The sequence below is a fragment of the Cricetulus griseus genome (genome assembly GCF_003668045.3).
Source record: "Cricetulus griseus strain 17A/GY chromosome 1 unlocalized genomic scaffold, alternate assembly CriGri-PICRH-1.0 chr1_0, whole genome shotgun sequence".
Taxonomy (NCBI): Eukaryota; Metazoa; Chordata; class Mammalia; order Rodentia; family Cricetidae; genus Cricetulus; species Cricetulus griseus.
The window spans coordinates 202,809,859-202,826,771 of record NW_023276806.1 but is presented as its reverse complement, the minus strand read 5'-3'; the positions used below and the strand labels follow the sequence as shown (position 1 = coordinate 202,826,771).

Below are 16,913 nucleotides of genomic sequence, written 5' to 3'. Positions count from 1 at the left end.
ATGTTGCCTGTCATCTTGGCTATGCCCTTCCCATCTTCCTCAGGCCATGTAAGCATTTGCTAACAATTCTCCAGGTTTCCTTTTTTGCCTGTCAAAGAATCCATACTATGTACTACAACTCAGTTCCTCTCCCTCAAGTACAACCTCAATAATATATTCTATTCAAAACACCACTGTAATTGCATTACTTAGAATTGTTGGTTTTTTTCTTTTCAGGCTTACATTTCACTATTCCAATCCTGTGTGCCCCACTCCAGTAAAATAGAATATGAGTATTCTCTCTGCCTCAATTTTAGGTCAGATACTTGCTCTTGGTTGGAATCACATTTAGCAAAATTCAAAGTCAGTGTCTTGAGACATTCTCATAAATTCTCTCCCAAGTCTCTTCAACAGATAGTGTCATTGCTCACCTGAGCCCTCAAAGCTCCACCTCCTCTTCATGAGACCCTTGTCTACTTAAGTGCCCACCCAGATTTCACATCTATAAGTCAACCACATGGTCCCCAAAGGATCTTGTGTGGGTGAAAATGGGCATTTCGGTGTTTCCAAAAGTAACTTAATTGAATTATCACATAGCCTCTAGAAATGTGCTATACTAGTTTACAGACAAAGAAATAGAGACACATAAAAACCCTACCCCAATTTATGAAATAAGCAGCAGATCCACAATCAAAGGGGGCTCTCTTCCCTTCCATTGTGATCCTATCAAAGCTGTCATTCCAGCATCATACACTGTATGTCCTCTAGTTACATCTTCATTTGCTCTTTAAGCTCCTTTAGTCAGGCTAAATCAGCTTAGGGCCACACACAGTGTTTGTACCTCATAGCTATCCATAAATATTTGTTGGATTAACAGAGTGCTACCTATTGTCACCAAATTAAAGTCTCATGATCATAATTCTGGAAGCATCCATAGTGGCAACTGACCTGTTTTCAATCTTGTCTTTGTGACTCCCTATCCCTGAATGTTTAATAAAATGAAACATGTTGCCCAGCTGTTATTGAAACTATTAAAAACAACAACAACAACAAAACCAACAAACAACAAACATAGATGGTCAAAAGTCTATATTGTTAAGCTTTAACCAGAAAGGAAGATGACAGATGACCTTAACAGACTAACTTAACACTACTCAGCCATCTAAGCCTCATGCTTTACACCGCCAGGTGGTGATGTGTTTGCTTTGGCGGATGATGGGGCATCTGTGTTATTCGAGGCAGCAGGGGGAGGAAACCCTGACTGTATTTCCCTCCTGCTGGAATATGGAGGAAGCGGCAACGTGCCTAACAGAGCGGGACATCTTCCAATACACCGAGCTGCCTATGAGGGACATTATCTGTGAGTAAGATATTGAGGTGATCACTCTAAGTTGTGTGTATACAGTACAATCTCACAATATATGATACTCCCCAAGTCTCAAAGAGAAATATTCACACATTTTGTATTCCAATGCTTAGAAATGATTTGGCAGCTTTTCCTCTTTCATGTTATAGTCTTGATTTCCACAGAATGAATTTATACAATTCTTTTAATAAAAAGAATTCCTTGTAGAGAGAGAAATCTTCACCAACTGGCAAGAATGTCTGTGTTAAAAGAATGCTTCAACAAATGGCTATAAAGTTTCTAAATATTTCACCATTGACTGAGCATTAGACTTTGTAACAATACTGTGTTTTATTCTAGTTATTTCTTAGCGTTGTCATATGTACATAATACCATAATGGCAAATATACTATTGGATAGAAAAGATTCATTATAAATTTAATTTCTTTTCCCCACATAAACAGTTGAGTGGACTTTTCAACCATAAAATATGTCATAACCAGCATAGTAATAGAAGTCTGGAATCACAATATTAAACTATCCACCAAGAGATGATGGTTTTAAAAAATTAACAATATCTTATAAGTTCAAAAACTTTGAAGTAGCTAGGCTTTATTATATCTGGTGGCCACACTGGCAAAGTTAAGGGGCCAATGACACATAATTGATGCGAAGTGACATGTTGTTAAAGTTTACCTGGATTTACTCCCAGTGTTCATAAATTCACACATGATAGCTCTGAATTAGGCACAGGAGATCAAGTTATCCTTGCTTGTGGCTCTCACAAATGTCTCGATGGTTAGTGAAGTGTGAAATTCACAAGCATTCATCACATGTATTTAGAAACATGAGCTATGGCCAGTTATTTCATCTGGATGGATGCAAGTTTGATCAAATGCTAAAGATTCTTCTTTTCACTGAGACTTGTGAGCTGCATAGGAGACAAGAAATACATGGGCAATATTAATAGATGGCTTAGGAATCGATGAAAAAGAAAGAATAAGAATCAAATGATTAAAATGCTATCCCTTCCTTTCAAATGGAATGTATGACCTTGGACGAGTCATGCTCCCTCTTAAGCCTTCATTTTGTTCATCTTGAAATGAAAGGGTTGTGTTTATGCTGTCCAAGATCATTTGCCAAGACTGCATTGTTTCTATTGGTCAGGAATATGCAGTGTGTTTCTGTGCCATCGGAGGAGCTTACTCTTTTTGGCATTTTTGCAATCACACCTATTGATTATACAAACTTTAATGTTCAGAGACATAATTGTAAAGTGGAGAGCGTCCTGAGGACTCAAACCTAGAACCAAACCTGAATGTTCCTTGGGAGTTTTTAGGATAGTGAACTAAATTAAAACGCAACTAAATTACATTAAACAGGAGTATCTTGATTTGCAAAGGCTAAAACAAGTCCGTACAGATTTATATAGAGGAAATATGGAAAACTAAACTAACTGAATTCACTTATCTAATGAGAAAGTTTTATTTAATAATTTGATTTTCTCTATGCAATGGGTTTATTTAAAGAGTTGCTTCTTTGCTCTAGTGCTCTGAAATATCTCATCCCAGTAACATCCAAACATGCAATCCGGAAAAGTGGCCTAACTCCAGTTCACTCAGCAGCAGATGGACAAAATACTCAGTGCCTGGAACTGCTCATTGATAACGGGTTTGATGTCAATGCCCTGCTTGCTGACCACATTTCCCAGAGCTATGACGACCAGAGAAAGACTGCACTTTATTTTGCTGTCTCTAACAATGACATCCACTGCACAGAAGTCCTTCTGGCTGCAGGTGCAGACCCCAACCTAGATCCCCTCAACTGTCTACTTGTGGCGGTGAGGGCCAATAGCCATGAAATTGTCCGGCTGCTTCTCTCCTATGGAGCCAACGTCAACTGTTATTTTATGCATGTGAATGATACTCGTTTTCCCAGTGCCATCCAGTACGCCCTAAATGATGAGGTTATGCTTAGGCTCCTGCTGAATAATGGCTACCAAGTGGAACTGTGCTTTGACTGCATGCATGGAGACATCTTTGGAAACTCATTTGTATGGTCAGAGATAGAGGAGGAGGTACTGCCAGGATGGACATCTTGTATAATAAAAGATAACCCGGTGAGTTGCATCTTTTCCTTCATTTGGGGTTGGTATCCTAACTCATATTTGTCTCAAGAATCTTCAAGTTTTGGTCTTTTAACCCTTTTGATTTGCTTATTGACTCCCCCAAAGTTGATCAAGAGTATGTTGCTTAATTTTTATTTATTTTTAAACTTCCACATTTCTTCCTGTTCCTGATTCCTAGATATATACCACTGTGGTATTAAATATCATTGATGACTTTGGTATTAGAGGAATTAAGCCTTGTTAGATAGCCCAATATATAACCAATTCTGGAAGGCGTTCCATGTTCTAAGTAAATATATATGAACTACAGTTTAAATCATAAAATTTTAGTCACTTAAGGATGTTACAAGCAAAGAAAAATCTATTTTAATTTAAATGGTTCTTCTTATTATAGACAAATAAGCAAAATTGGGCCAAGAAAAAAGGCTGTCTCTTTTCTTGGATTGGAAATAGTGTGTCAAACAGTTTGAAAGTATATGCAGTTATTCACTTGTGTCTAATTGGTGGGATACTGGGGCTAGAGGGGAAAAGCTTGGATCTTCCATGTCATGTTCACTTTGATCCAAAGAGAATCATGAATATGCATTTAGTTCTTTAGTTCAAAGAAATAATCATGGTATCACCTTTTCATTTTTGGTCATCATAAGCAGGAATATTTTCTTTGCTGTAAAAAGATGAAGAATAACTTTTCATAGCAATACTGCTTATGTGTATGGCATACTAAAAGTATCACTAAATTAACTGTTATCAATTTTCTCAGTTCTGTGAGTTTATTACAGTCCCATGGATGAAGCACCTGGTGGGCAGCATTGTCCGGATACTCATAGATTACATGGACTATGTCCCTCTGTGTGCTAAACTGAAGTCTGTGCTAGAAGTACAGAGAGAATGGCCAGAAATCCGGCAAATAATAGGTAAAAGCAAATGTTTCTTTTACTTTAAATTTGTATCTATTTGTTCATTGTGTGTATGTGTGGTTGTGAATGTGATTCTAAGTGTTTTTTTCTAGCCTTAGGAAAGCTTACAATTTGCAATGACCTTAGTAGTTCTGAGTATCCCTCTCACACAGAATTTTGTGTAGAAATGCCAATGCCCGCAAAAGAAATAATAAATGATGATGGTTCCCGGTCTGAGGAAGGAAATGCATCAGAATGAACCTGGAGCATCTGCTGACCCCAAGCAGCCAAGAAACTCAGCGACTACCAGAATGGGCTCAGAAGAGTCCATGCACCAACTTGAAGAAACTCTCAGTGGCCAAAGAGGACCATTAAAGTTTCAAAAACACAGTAGTTTCAATGTGTAACATAAATATGTCCAAAATGTCTAAATATTTGAAAATGTAAAATTCAAAAATGATCATTTCAAAGGAGTTATAGAAAATCAATTACCTTGACATTTTTTTTAAAAAACACTTAAACACTTAAGCCATTTTTGTTTTTGGCCTGATTTATAGTATACATGCCTCAGGCAACCAAAATGAGCAAAAGCTCTTCATGAAAATGTCTCAAATAATAAATGAAAATTTAATAGCTATCATTTTATACCCTGAATAAATAAACGGATGTGTTTGTTACACCTTGGCTATTGTCGGTATCATATTATAGAGGTCCCAGACAAGAGACAATCATTTGATAAAGAGATCAAATATAAGAATGGTCAATCTGTGGATCCAGCTACCACTTTTCAAAAACTGGAGGAGACAATGGGACATGGAGCTACATCATGGCAATACATACCAGCTGTGGGAAAACATAGGCATTTGGTTCTTCAATGATTAAGTGACATGATAAAAAGTGGATAGAAAAAGAGCTTGAAGATAAAAAGATATTTAAAGGATACTGAATAATTTTTGAATCCTCCAGCTATAGGAAAGCCCTGGAGGAATGACATCTGATGCTAAAACTTCTGACCTACATATGCACACACACATTCATGTGCACGTCAACACTCACATAAGCATACGCACACAAGCACAACAGAAAGAAGTAGTAGTGGTTATTCACTTCAGCGATAAAAGTGATTCCATTTTTTGTGTTATTTGATTATAAAATTTCAAATTACATTCTTTTAATATGAAAACAAATTTATCCTTGGTGGCATATGCCTGTAATCCCAGTATTTGAAGGCCAAGGCAGGAATGTCAAGGTTTTTAATCCATCCTATAATTAGTGTGGGGACAGATCACTTAGATGACAAAACTTCAAAAAGGGGTGATTGTTGTACAAATGAGAATTGTGGTGGCTTGGAGGAGAAGGAAGGAAGCAGGTTGGCAAGGCTGTGCAAGCATCCTCTAGGGCTGACAAAGTTCTATTTCATGACCTCAGATGTAGTCAAAGATGCTCACCTACTTGATACTTATAATTTATGAAACTATGCATTTCTGTAGGTAGTCTCATATTTAAAAACTTCAAATCCAAAAGGTTTAAATAGTTTGGCTATTTAAAAACAAAACACCACTAAAGCATAAATTAATTTCCCAAAGTTTTTGGCCTGGGGAACAACAAAGGAGCACAGATTTTACTAGGAAATGAGAATTAATGGTCCATGTGTTTTTACTGCAAATGAATTCTAAATTGTGATGATTTTAGAAAGATATTCCAGGTAAGAGTGAAGCCCAGATGCTTTTCTGTTATTTCAATAGTTTATTTCTGCAAGCAGCTAGTCGGCTGGTTGCTGTGAGCCTGGTAAACCACTGGATGTCAGAGTTCCTTCAGCTATAGAAAGGTGGTTGGTTTGTTAAGGAACAAAATAAAATTGCTATTTTATTAAAATGTGGGAGGATGCCTATTTTGATGATAATATTTTTTGCCTCAAGTTTTTAGAAAATGTCCTAATCTATTTTTGAGATGGGTTTTGCTATGCATCTATCTGTCTGTCTGTCTGTCTGTCTGTCTATCTATCTATCTATCTATCTATCTATCTGTCTATCTGTCTCCCAGGCTGGCCTCAAACCTGTGACCTTCCTGCCTTGGCCATCAAATGCTGAGATTATAGGCACATGCCACTAAGGCTAACTTTGTTTTAATATTAAAAGAATGTAATTTAAAATTTAACAGTCAAATCTAACAAAAATGGGATCACTTTCATCACTGAAGTGAATGACCCCTAACGTTTCTTTTTGTTGTGTTTGTGTGTGTACCCACACGAAGGGCACATGTATGTGCATATGTAGGCCAGACATCTCAGCATCAGATGTCATTCCCCCAAGCCTTTCTGACTAGGTAGGCTGGCTGGCCAGTGAGCTTCAAGGATCTACCTGTTACTGCCTCCCTAGCATTGTGATTACAAGCATGTACCACCATGTCTGAAGGTTTCCATTGCTTCCAGGGATAACACTCAAGTCTCTATGCTCGCACAGCAAATATATTACCAACCGAGCTTTCTCCCCTCTCCCATAACGTTTATCGAATGTTATGGTGCAGTGTATCAAGGATTTTTCTAGTTGTTTATATGAACTATTTAGCCTCGGGCAATCCTGTGAAGGAGGGACTATTGTTGTCCACCTTACATAAGTGAGAATAATAGTGATATTGGTTAAGCCTCTTGTGCAAGGTCACACAAAATAACATAGGTGGGATCTTAATCTCAGCTGACTGGGTCCAGGGCCAACATTTACATGTGTACTTGTAAAGCTGCCTCTTCAGTGGTTCTTTTTGTCAGTACAAAACATCAGTGTTTAATTCTAATATAAAGTAGGATTTTTAAGAAATATATTTACATATCTGCAGATACATAACTGTTAGTGTCTGGTATGTAGCAGACACCGGGAACAAGCCTCTGATTGATTTGTGAATGATTTATGAAGCCATCTAGTGATGTTTTACTGATCATTATTCATCAGAAAGACTTAATAGAAACTAGAGGAAGTAAAGAAATATGTCTGTATAATATTTAGTTATTTTTTAAAAAAAGGAGAAATATGTGACCATTTGCTTTTTAAAATCAAATCTGTTTGTTAACAAACTGTAGTTGGACACCCATCGGGCGCCAGGCTTGGCTCCTGGCACAGATGCAGATGCAACTCCAGTCCTCATGGAGCTCAAATCATGAGAAAAGGGCTAGAGTACTTAATTGAAATGCAAATTGAGGTCAAAACCATCAGCTGCTGCTATGTGTGTCTTCCAAACAACATTCCTCATGCTACTCTGAAACAATCTGTATCTTCAATGAACTTCTGAATTTCCTGCTTGTTTTCCCATTTCTTTTAGAGAATCCCTGCTCACTAAGGCATCTGTGCCGGTTAAAAATCCGCAGACTTATGGGACTCCAGCGACTCTGCCAGCCAGCCTCCATGGAGAAACTCCCTCTCCCAGCAGCGATTCGAAGATACTTACTATTTAAAGAATATGATCTCTATGAACAACAGCTAAAGCTAAAATGATATTTTAAAATGTGATTCTTAAAAGTATTTTAAAATGTGACTCCCCTAGAGAAGTCATTGAAATCTTTTATATTCTTAAGTGTGTCTAAATCCACTGAGAATTTTGTAGTTGTGTCCGGTCCCTATGGGAAGAACAAGGATACTCCTAAAGAATTTTAGGTTCCTAAGATAAGCAATATCCTGCATTTGAATTTCTATTGATTGTCTTCAGTTGTTACAAGTCTTCAAATTCTCCCTCTCAACTGGATGTCAGTGATTGAGGGTCTAGGCTAACCGGCAAATAACCACTTTCTCAAACCCCTGCATGTATGTGCCAGCTGCTGCCCGGTTCTATTGTCAGAATCGCTGTTCCAGAAAAGCACCCATGGACTTGCAGATTCCCTCTGTAATCTGGCTTCCCCTGAGCCCTCTACTACTCAGCTCATGGTCCCTAACAACTTCCTTGATGCTAAATTTGAAAAACAACTTTCACTCTCACTCCCTCTTCCTGTTGATTCTTGCAGCATCTAACTCCATTTCCTGTACCTTCCTTGGTTTTCGTCATATGGATGTCTCGCTGTTCACCCTCTCAGCCCTCCTGCCCAGCCTGGGTCTCTGCTTCTTTGTGCTGTTCCTCTTTCTGCAGTCCTCTAGTCATGTCCTCTGTCCTTTTGGGTCATGCTGTGTTCTCTGGGAAACGCCATTCACCTACATGTTGTGATCACATTGCTGGGGGCTATAGCATTTACAGGTGAAGCTCAACCTTTAGTCTCCTGTGCTTCAGACCTACCAGACATCTAAACACAAAGATATCTTCAATTCAAGGCGTCCTCAAATCCTTCCTTCATGAAACGCTTTTCTCTTCACATTCGGCAGTTCAATAATTAGCACAATCAATTCGGTTTCCAAATGAAAAAGATTTTGTGTCCGTCTTTACCATCACCACCCGACTCTCACCCAGCATGCCAGCTCACCAAATGCCAGAAGTTTCTCTCTCGTAAAGCCGCCATTTCCTAGTCAGTCCCATAAATACCACTCTACATCTGACTGCAATCTTCCTTTTCCTGAGACAACACAGCGCTGCTTATCTGGCTGGCCTGCCTTTATCCCTCACAGAGTCTACTGCACGCCGCATTCCAGAATGATCTTTCAGAGACTTAAACATAGCTCATTCCCTTAAAGAAGATCCCTCCCACTATTGTGTGATATACATCCTGAGTTCTAACATGGCCTCCATGCTTTAACTATCTCTTTCCTCTTTAGCCTGGCTGCACTCCCCCACCCCACCCCCTTAGCAGTATCATTGTTATTTGTCTTCTATATTGATTGCCAGGTCTTATAAGACCAGAGGTTTGTTTTATTAATAAAAATAAGGTCCTTTTTTTTTTAAGTATGACATCTATTATCACCATTTCGTTTTTAAAGGGGGTTATTTCTTAGAATGCCAGAAAACAAGATGATGGTCAGCTCAGCTGTTAAAATGGATTGACATTAGCTTTGACAAGACTGACGGTACTGTTCTCATCTCCTCACTGACATGCGAAACTTCACTCTGGTCCACAAGTCAGTGGTTCCCGTCCAATTTAGGACCTTTAAGTCTCCATCACCCTCTAGTTGAAGCTTTCTTTTTTCTTCTCCCTTTTGCCCCTCTCCCACTGATTAACTGACCCCAACACTGCAGATCTTGGCTCAGCTTTTGCTTCCTCTGGAATGGAGGCCCCTGCCTAGAGCTGCTCACATGGTACTGTGGTAGTTTTTGTCACACTAGACTGGAAGCTCCATGAGGGCAGGATCATGTCTGCTTTATTTCCCAGTGTGTGCTCAGAGCCAAGCTCATTCCTTAGAATATGAATGTTACACAAGAACGAGACAAAAAACAATCAGTGACTTCATGGTGAAATGATAGGTTTGAATTTCTGACTTGGTATGTGAACTAAGTCTTATAATTACTTAAATTAATTAGTCTTACATTTTAATAGAGTATTTTTAACATTTATTTTATCATAAGAGTGAATATTCTCTTGGTAGTAACATCCCAGTAGTTTGTAAATTTTCTGAATTGCACTTGCCTTCAGTCATCTTTGAAAAAATAAGTTTGGAAAGAAACCTGTATAGTTAGGGTTTATGGTTCTAATGTATTTTATTTTCTTGAGTATTTAAATATAAATTATAACAATGTATTTACTTTGAACTGTGATGTTTCATGTACAAGATTTCATAATTCTTGTGTTTCTTTCTTCATTGTGCTTAAAATTTATTCTTATAAATACTGCTCTAAATAAATGAAAAATAGAGCTGAAACTGTTAAGTCTGCTGTTTGATATTTTGAATATTAAACATGTTTGGGGTAAATAAGCACACGAACTACTTGGATATAAAGATATGAACAGGATGCACATGGTAAAGGTTTTAAAGGTTATTGTCTTGACTTTTTAAAGGGACAAATTTTTCTTAGGAGCTAGAAATGATACTGTCTCAGAAACTCATTACAATTTGGGCCTTTCCAACAATGTTTTTGTTTTTGAGAGAGCTAGATGGGAAGAGGAATAAATTCCTCTCTAACTGTGTATACTCTCCTGTGTCACTTTATATGGACGAGCGCAACAGCTGCTCCCCCACAGTCAGGCCAAGAAGCCAAGTATTCTACAGTGGTGCCAATGTCCCCACTGTTCACTGACAAGATGGGGTTTGGATGCCAGTTTCCCATGCTGCCAAGCTGCTTGTGGCTGTTTTAGTCACTGGAGCTCTTGTTTAGTCTCATTCAGAGAACCTGGGTGGGAAAGAGTGGACATGATCTCTCAGCCAGAATGAGTTGTGGGTTAATTTTTCTATAGGCTGCAGTCAAATCAAACTTGCATTTCTAGTTAAACATGTTCAACAGTCACATTGAAACCTTGTTCTTCTTGGCTATGGCTTAATCATTTAATCTGATTACATGACATATTTCCAGACAAAAGAAAGACAATGCAAAAGATGAGGAAACAGTTGTTTAAATATGCAACACTCCATTCAATGCAGGCTTTTAAAAAATCAATATATGCATCAGACAGCATGAAAAATACAAGAGAGTCATGACAGAGAAAATAATCAATCTTTTTAATAGTACCTTTTGCTAGATATTCCTATACAAATTTGGGTTTTAAGTCCCATTATTCTTCAGTATGCACCTATTTCCCTAATCATAATTATTTAGGATATATTAAAATTACATCTGCTTCAAGTTAATTCATTTAAAAATTAACATTACATGTGTATATACATATGCACTACAGTACCCGTGTGTGATACATGTGCACTTAATGTAACACTTATGTACAAATATACATTCTAAATATCATACTGCTGCAATGCCATATTGCCTTAGTTAATGTTTAACTGCTGTGATAAAACACTATGACCAAAAGCAACTTCAGGAGGAAATGGTTTATTTTCTTGTAACCTGTAGCCCATCATCCAGGGAAGTGAGGCAGGAACTGATGCAGAAGCCATGGAAGAGTGCCCTTTACTGGCTTGCTCTCCATGGATTGCTCAGCCTGCATTCTATGTCATAGAGGACCACTTACAGGGTGGGGGGCGGGGAGAGCACCACCCAAAATTGGTCTATAATCCAGATCAATCTATAATCAAGAAAATGACTAACAGACTTGCCTATAGGCTAATTTTATCGAGACATTTTCTCAATTGAGAGTTCCTTTTCCAAAATGACTCTAGTTTATGCCAAGTTTACCAAAACTAACCAGTACATGTATATAATACAAGAATATGCATTTTATATTAAGCAGCCACTACCTTAAGTGCAATAAGCCAGGCACAGAAAGACAGAAGTCACATGACCTCACTTACATGAAGAACCTGAAAAGGTAAAACAGAAGCAGAAAGTGGCAGTTACCAGAAATTGTTAGGTAAGAGAGGGCATTGGGGATATTTCAATCAAATGATACCAAATATCCATTAGACATGAATATTTTTAAATGCTTGTTATAGTACATGCTGGCTCTCATGAATAACAATGCAGCATAAATTGCTTTTCTCCTTTCTATAATGGAATATTTGAAAGTAGGCAACATATGGAATAAAAGGTTTATTTTGGCTCATGGTTTGAGAGGGTCCAGTGCATTGTGATAGAGGAGGCATAGCCTTCTAAGCATGAGACTGTTTTCTCACAACTGGATGAAGAGTTGATTGGTACCCATCTAGCAATCTTTTGGCTTGTTCACTGAGTCTAGATCTCTATCTCATGGGCTAATACCACAAGCTTTAGGGTGGATCTTCCCTCCTATATTAATCCTCTCTAGAAATGCCCTCACAGACATGCCCGGGGTGTGTCTTCTAAATGATTCTAAATCCAGAGAAGTTGACAGTGACGATTAGCCATTACAATGTAAAAACTACCAAGAGTTCTGCTTCTTGGTCTGCCAAGACATGAGAGGAGTTGTCCTGCCTGCACACTCATCCTCCATGAAGTCATCCACTGCCACACCTCCTCCACTCCCATGGGATGTAGAAGAGTCGCAGCCACAGGCTCATCTTCCATGAAGCAAACTGCCACTATGCCTCCTCCACTCTGATGGGGTGTGTCTCTTCAAGTGTGAGCCAAATAAGCTGCATCCCTCATGTTTCTTCTTCTTTGGTATTTGGTCACATCAATTAGAAAACAACCAACACAAAAAATTGGTACCAAGTAGTCGAGTCATTGCTTTGCTAAAGCTGGTGAGGGGGCTCATAGGCTTTCTGAACTGGATTGCAGAAGAAGTGAGAAAGTTGGAAAATGCAAGCTAAACATGTCAAAGAATACTCAAAAGTGTTGATTCTAATGACATCTTGAAAGCTGAAACGCCAATAAAAGATAAACAACGCAAACTTACTCGTGAGCTTTTACAGGAAAATGAAGGACTAAGTCTGGACTTGGGATAGAGAGCATTGATGTTCTATCACAGCAAAGCATCTGACTGCATTCTGCCCATGTCTTAAAAATTTGAGTGACGCTAAATTAAAAAGTAATCGACTAAGTATTTTGGCAGGAGACATTTTAAGACAGCATACTATCCAGGCTGTGGCATAATTTGCACTCACTTTTTTTTGGTCAGATTATGGTGAGCAAATAGAGTGCAAAGATAAAAATGTGATGTTTGACCAGGAAAGATATGTGGGCCTAAGTTAAGGGCAGTTCAGTAGATGCAAATGTTACAGATTGTAACCACTATGGCTATGATCTAAGAGGCCCACGTATGTCTTGAGCTGGAACCGAAACTTGATGTAGGGCTGTATTTACAAACATGCAAGCTGCAAGAGTGGGGGAGCATGTAAGCTTATTTCAAACTTCTGAGACCAGACAATATGTAGCAAGTTTGGATTCTCTACAAGAACTCTTGCGTAGGCTGGTGTGAAGCTGTAGATATGTAACCTAAGCTACTATGGAGTCCCTAGGATACTGGAGATGCCAAAAATTTGGATATCTGCTGAGGAACGCTGAAAGTGCCAAGTAGAGCTTGCCTGAGGGAGGCCATGTAGCATGCAAGCAAACTAGTTGTAGGGGAAGGACTGCCTAAGCCCATTAGTGCCTAGATGATACCATATGACCTAGACCACGAGCTGCAACGCCTAGTACTTGCCTTTCTGGATTATTCTCTTTCTTTGGTGTGATCTTTTCTTGTTACATCTCTTTCCTCTCTTTCGGAATGAGAATGTTTACTCTGTGCCATTGCTTGATGGATGTATGTGACATGTTTTTTGCTTTCTTTTTTTTAATTTTAACATGGGTTCATAGTTAAGAGAACACCCTGAGTCTTAGAAGAGGCCTTGGACTTTCAAACAGTATTAGAACTATAAGACAAAACTGGACTAAATACATTTTGTATAATGAGATGGCCATAGCCAATGAGGGGGCAGGGCAAGAATGCTATGATTTGAATGTAAGATGTACCACATAAGCTCATGTCCTTGAACACTCGTATATTTGAGCATGCATTTGAACAGCAGGTGTTACTGTTTTGAAGGTGGAAGAACTTTTAGGAGATGAGGCTGAGCTGGAGGAAATATGGGATAACCTTGAGACTTTATAATCAGGTCCATTTTCCCAACTGGTTGTCGACCCAATGTAACTAGTTCCTATGTACTCCTGCTGCTATGCTGCTATTCATCAAACCTGCCCCAACATGGTTGACTATACTCTCTCAAACCATAAATCAGAACAAATTACCCCCCAATCCCTCCCCCAAAAAGAGAATGAAAGGCTTTAGGTATCCTCATTATAGAGAAAGTTAAGTATGTGAGACACTACACATGCTAATTGGCTCAATTTAGCCATTCTACAATACATACATATCTTAAAACAGCATGTTCTAGATCATATATATATATATATATATATATTATATATATATATGCATAATTTTGTCAATTAACAAGCTTAAAAATATGTAGTGCTTTAACACTTAGATGAAGCATGCAAATAAATCTGATCATTAAAACAGACACTGAACCAGATTGAATCATGCTTTGTTATTATTAGCTTCTTGATTTTGAACAAAGTATAAGCATGTTATCATTATAAATACATAAAATAGGTACATGAGAAACCTGCTTTCCATTGCTATTGTTACAGAATAACAGAATTAGCACCAAAACACCAGAAGTGAAAATGTTCATCTTAAGGAACAGGACTTACAGACTGTCATGATGACATCGAAGAATATTGAAACCTATGTTAGAGCCATATGTGGTATCTCACTGTCATCTCTAAATATTTTGACCAGATTCACAGGATGAAAGTTTAGCACAGAACTTTTGAACCCAGCACATAAAAACCTCACATCTTCTTTGGTTTCATGAAGCCCTCGTCATCTAATATTGCCAAGGAAAGAAAGGGGCTTCCTCCTTGTGTAGGAAGAGGAAGAGCAGACAGACTCATTTGACCTCAACAGCCCATGTTATATAACCTTAGGGATTGCTGAGGATGTCTGGGGATTTGCTGTTTTCATCAGGAGACAGTCTAGTAATTTGAATCGGGGCACTGGGAGTGCCTGAGTTCTAACATTGGACTGACTCCATCACACGGCCTGAACAGGAACACACATTCTGCACTTCCGATTCCAGGAACAAGACGGCCATTGCTTTTACCTTGTAAGCTGTCCCACTGGGATTTCCCCAGGAGATTCAAGCTGATGTGTTCCAGAAGTCACCTATATAATATTAAGTTCAAAAGTGTGAGGGACATTAATTGGGGCACTTAATTTAGAGTTGAGTGAGTGGGAGATGCCAGTGTCCAGTTCTTTCTGTTTGAGGTCAAGTCCATGTTCTCATTTCAAGCACAGTATTTGTTATACTCTGAAAATGAAATGAGTAGAGTAGGCATGGCATCCAGGGGTTGGCAATCTGTGTTTCTGAATGTCTGAGTGCCTCTGAAAATCTGAAACTAAATTGCTTTAAAATCATTTTAATCAACCTGCATTCTGGCACTCATTGAAGGTATTTAAGAGGCTAATGGGGGACTGCAGGTTGAATGATGTCCTAGCAAAACCTGAACATCACTTATGCTGATCTGTATCATGTATGATTATCAGATATCTGCTCAAAAGGAAACAATCTTCTTATTTGACAGACAGAAAGTTTAGAGCAGGAGGGGGTAGCATTTACCTATAGTCCCTGCACTTGTGAGGAGGGCCATGAGTCAGAGACAAGTTTGGCTTACTTACCAATTCCAGGCTAGCCTATGCATGGTTTTGCTGTCTTTAAAATCCTAATAAAAATAATTTGAAAAATAATAAGTTCTTAGAAAGTAGAGGATTTCAGAACATCAAAAAAAAAAAAAAAAAAAACAGGCTTTGCAAAGAAAGAGTAAGAACTGGAAGACCATCAAAGATTATAGATTTTCCAGCACCTCAGCAGTATCATCATTTGTTCTGCAAATGAGAAAGGAACCTGGAGAAATACCCAACCCATTCTAGCTTATGCTGAAAGACCACCTTGGTGCAACACCCTTCACCTGTCCTGTGGCAAACAGGTCACAAGGCCCTTCACGTGTGTCTCTCACTTGGTTATTATTATTACTCTAAAAGCAGAGCAGGACAAGGGCTAATTACCTCACTCCATATGAGGAAATAGGTCTTACAATTAGTTAAGGTTGTGAAAACAGAAGTAAGACTCTACCTTAGAGCCCCGGCTCTGAATGCAAAGCTCCTTAGTTCGTCAAGAATCAGGAGCCTATCCATTAGAAGAGCCCCAAACAGCCACAGCTCAATGCCCTTTAGCAAAATATACACAAAGTGGTGAAAACAATCTTCAGTAAACATGCCCCCAGGTAGGTGAAAAAGCCAGGTGACCACAAACTGTATGGTCGCAATTATTTAAAATATTCAAATGTTGGTAATACACACAGAAAATATGTGGTTGTTTGTGTCTGTGTATTAGGAAGAGGGTCAATTACAAAGGGGCATAAAAAATCTTTGGGGATCAAAAGAAATGTTCAGAACTTGGTTTTCGATAATGGTGAAACCACTTGGTTAATTTACTTTTTTTTTTTTTTTAAGCCATTGAACTTTAAACTTTCAATAGGTGAGTTTTATAGTACATAAATTACAACCTAAACAGTCACTTTAAAAGAAAGGCCTGGAGGAACACATCTCTGACAGGGAAGGACAGTGTTTATAGCCTGTTCAGTGCCCATCTAAACAGTGGGATCTTGTGGCTTGGAGGAAACTACTTGGCCCCTGTGCTGGTAGCACAGGATTTAACTTTTTTTTGTTTTTTCAGTGCTGATAAGATCACTAAGAGTAGAAGACAGGGCAGCATGTGCCTGTTGTTTTCACCAATCCCATTTGTCCCCAATCCCAGATCAACAAAAGTGCCTTTGCCAGTCTCTGGTATTTCCATACTTGTTCTAAAAGGACATTTACACACACACACACACACACACACACACACACACACACAAAACCACCACCCACACACCCTAACATCCAAACATGTATAAACTGAAGAGCTCAAAGTGAGGGTTTCCTATCCTGTGAAGGGTGTGACTTAGCAAAGATTCGTTTAATAACCTTGAACAACAGCTCTAGATAGGACACACAGGAAGATGGGATTACAGGAACAAGTGTCTG

At 38.6% G+C, this 16,913-nt stretch overlaps 1 protein-coding gene across 4 annotated transcripts in view; it reads left to right on the top strand.

The window, feature by feature from the left end:
- Positions 1-10,054, top strand: part of Asb15 (ankyrin repeat and SOCS box containing 15) — a 47,720-nt gene extending 37,666 nt beyond the window's left edge. For 3 of the 4 annotated variants that reach the window (XM_027390004.2, XM_027390006.2, XM_027390002.2), the window contains 4 exons: positions 1,168-1,339; positions 2,873-3,443; positions 4,213-4,366; positions 7,661-10,054. In XM_027390004.2, the coding sequence (XP_027245805.1) occupies positions 1,168-1,339; positions 2,873-3,443; positions 4,213-4,366; positions 7,661-7,833 (1,070 nt within the window). In that variant the 3' untranslated portion in view covers positions 7,834-10,054. Of the gene's footprint in view, positions 1-1,167; positions 1,340-2,872; positions 3,444-4,212; positions 4,367-4,521; positions 5,026-7,660 lie in introns of those variants that run through there. The other variant, XM_027390003.2, reaches the window with a different exon arrangement.
- The last annotated feature ends 6,859 nt before the right edge of the window (positions 10,055-16,913 follow it).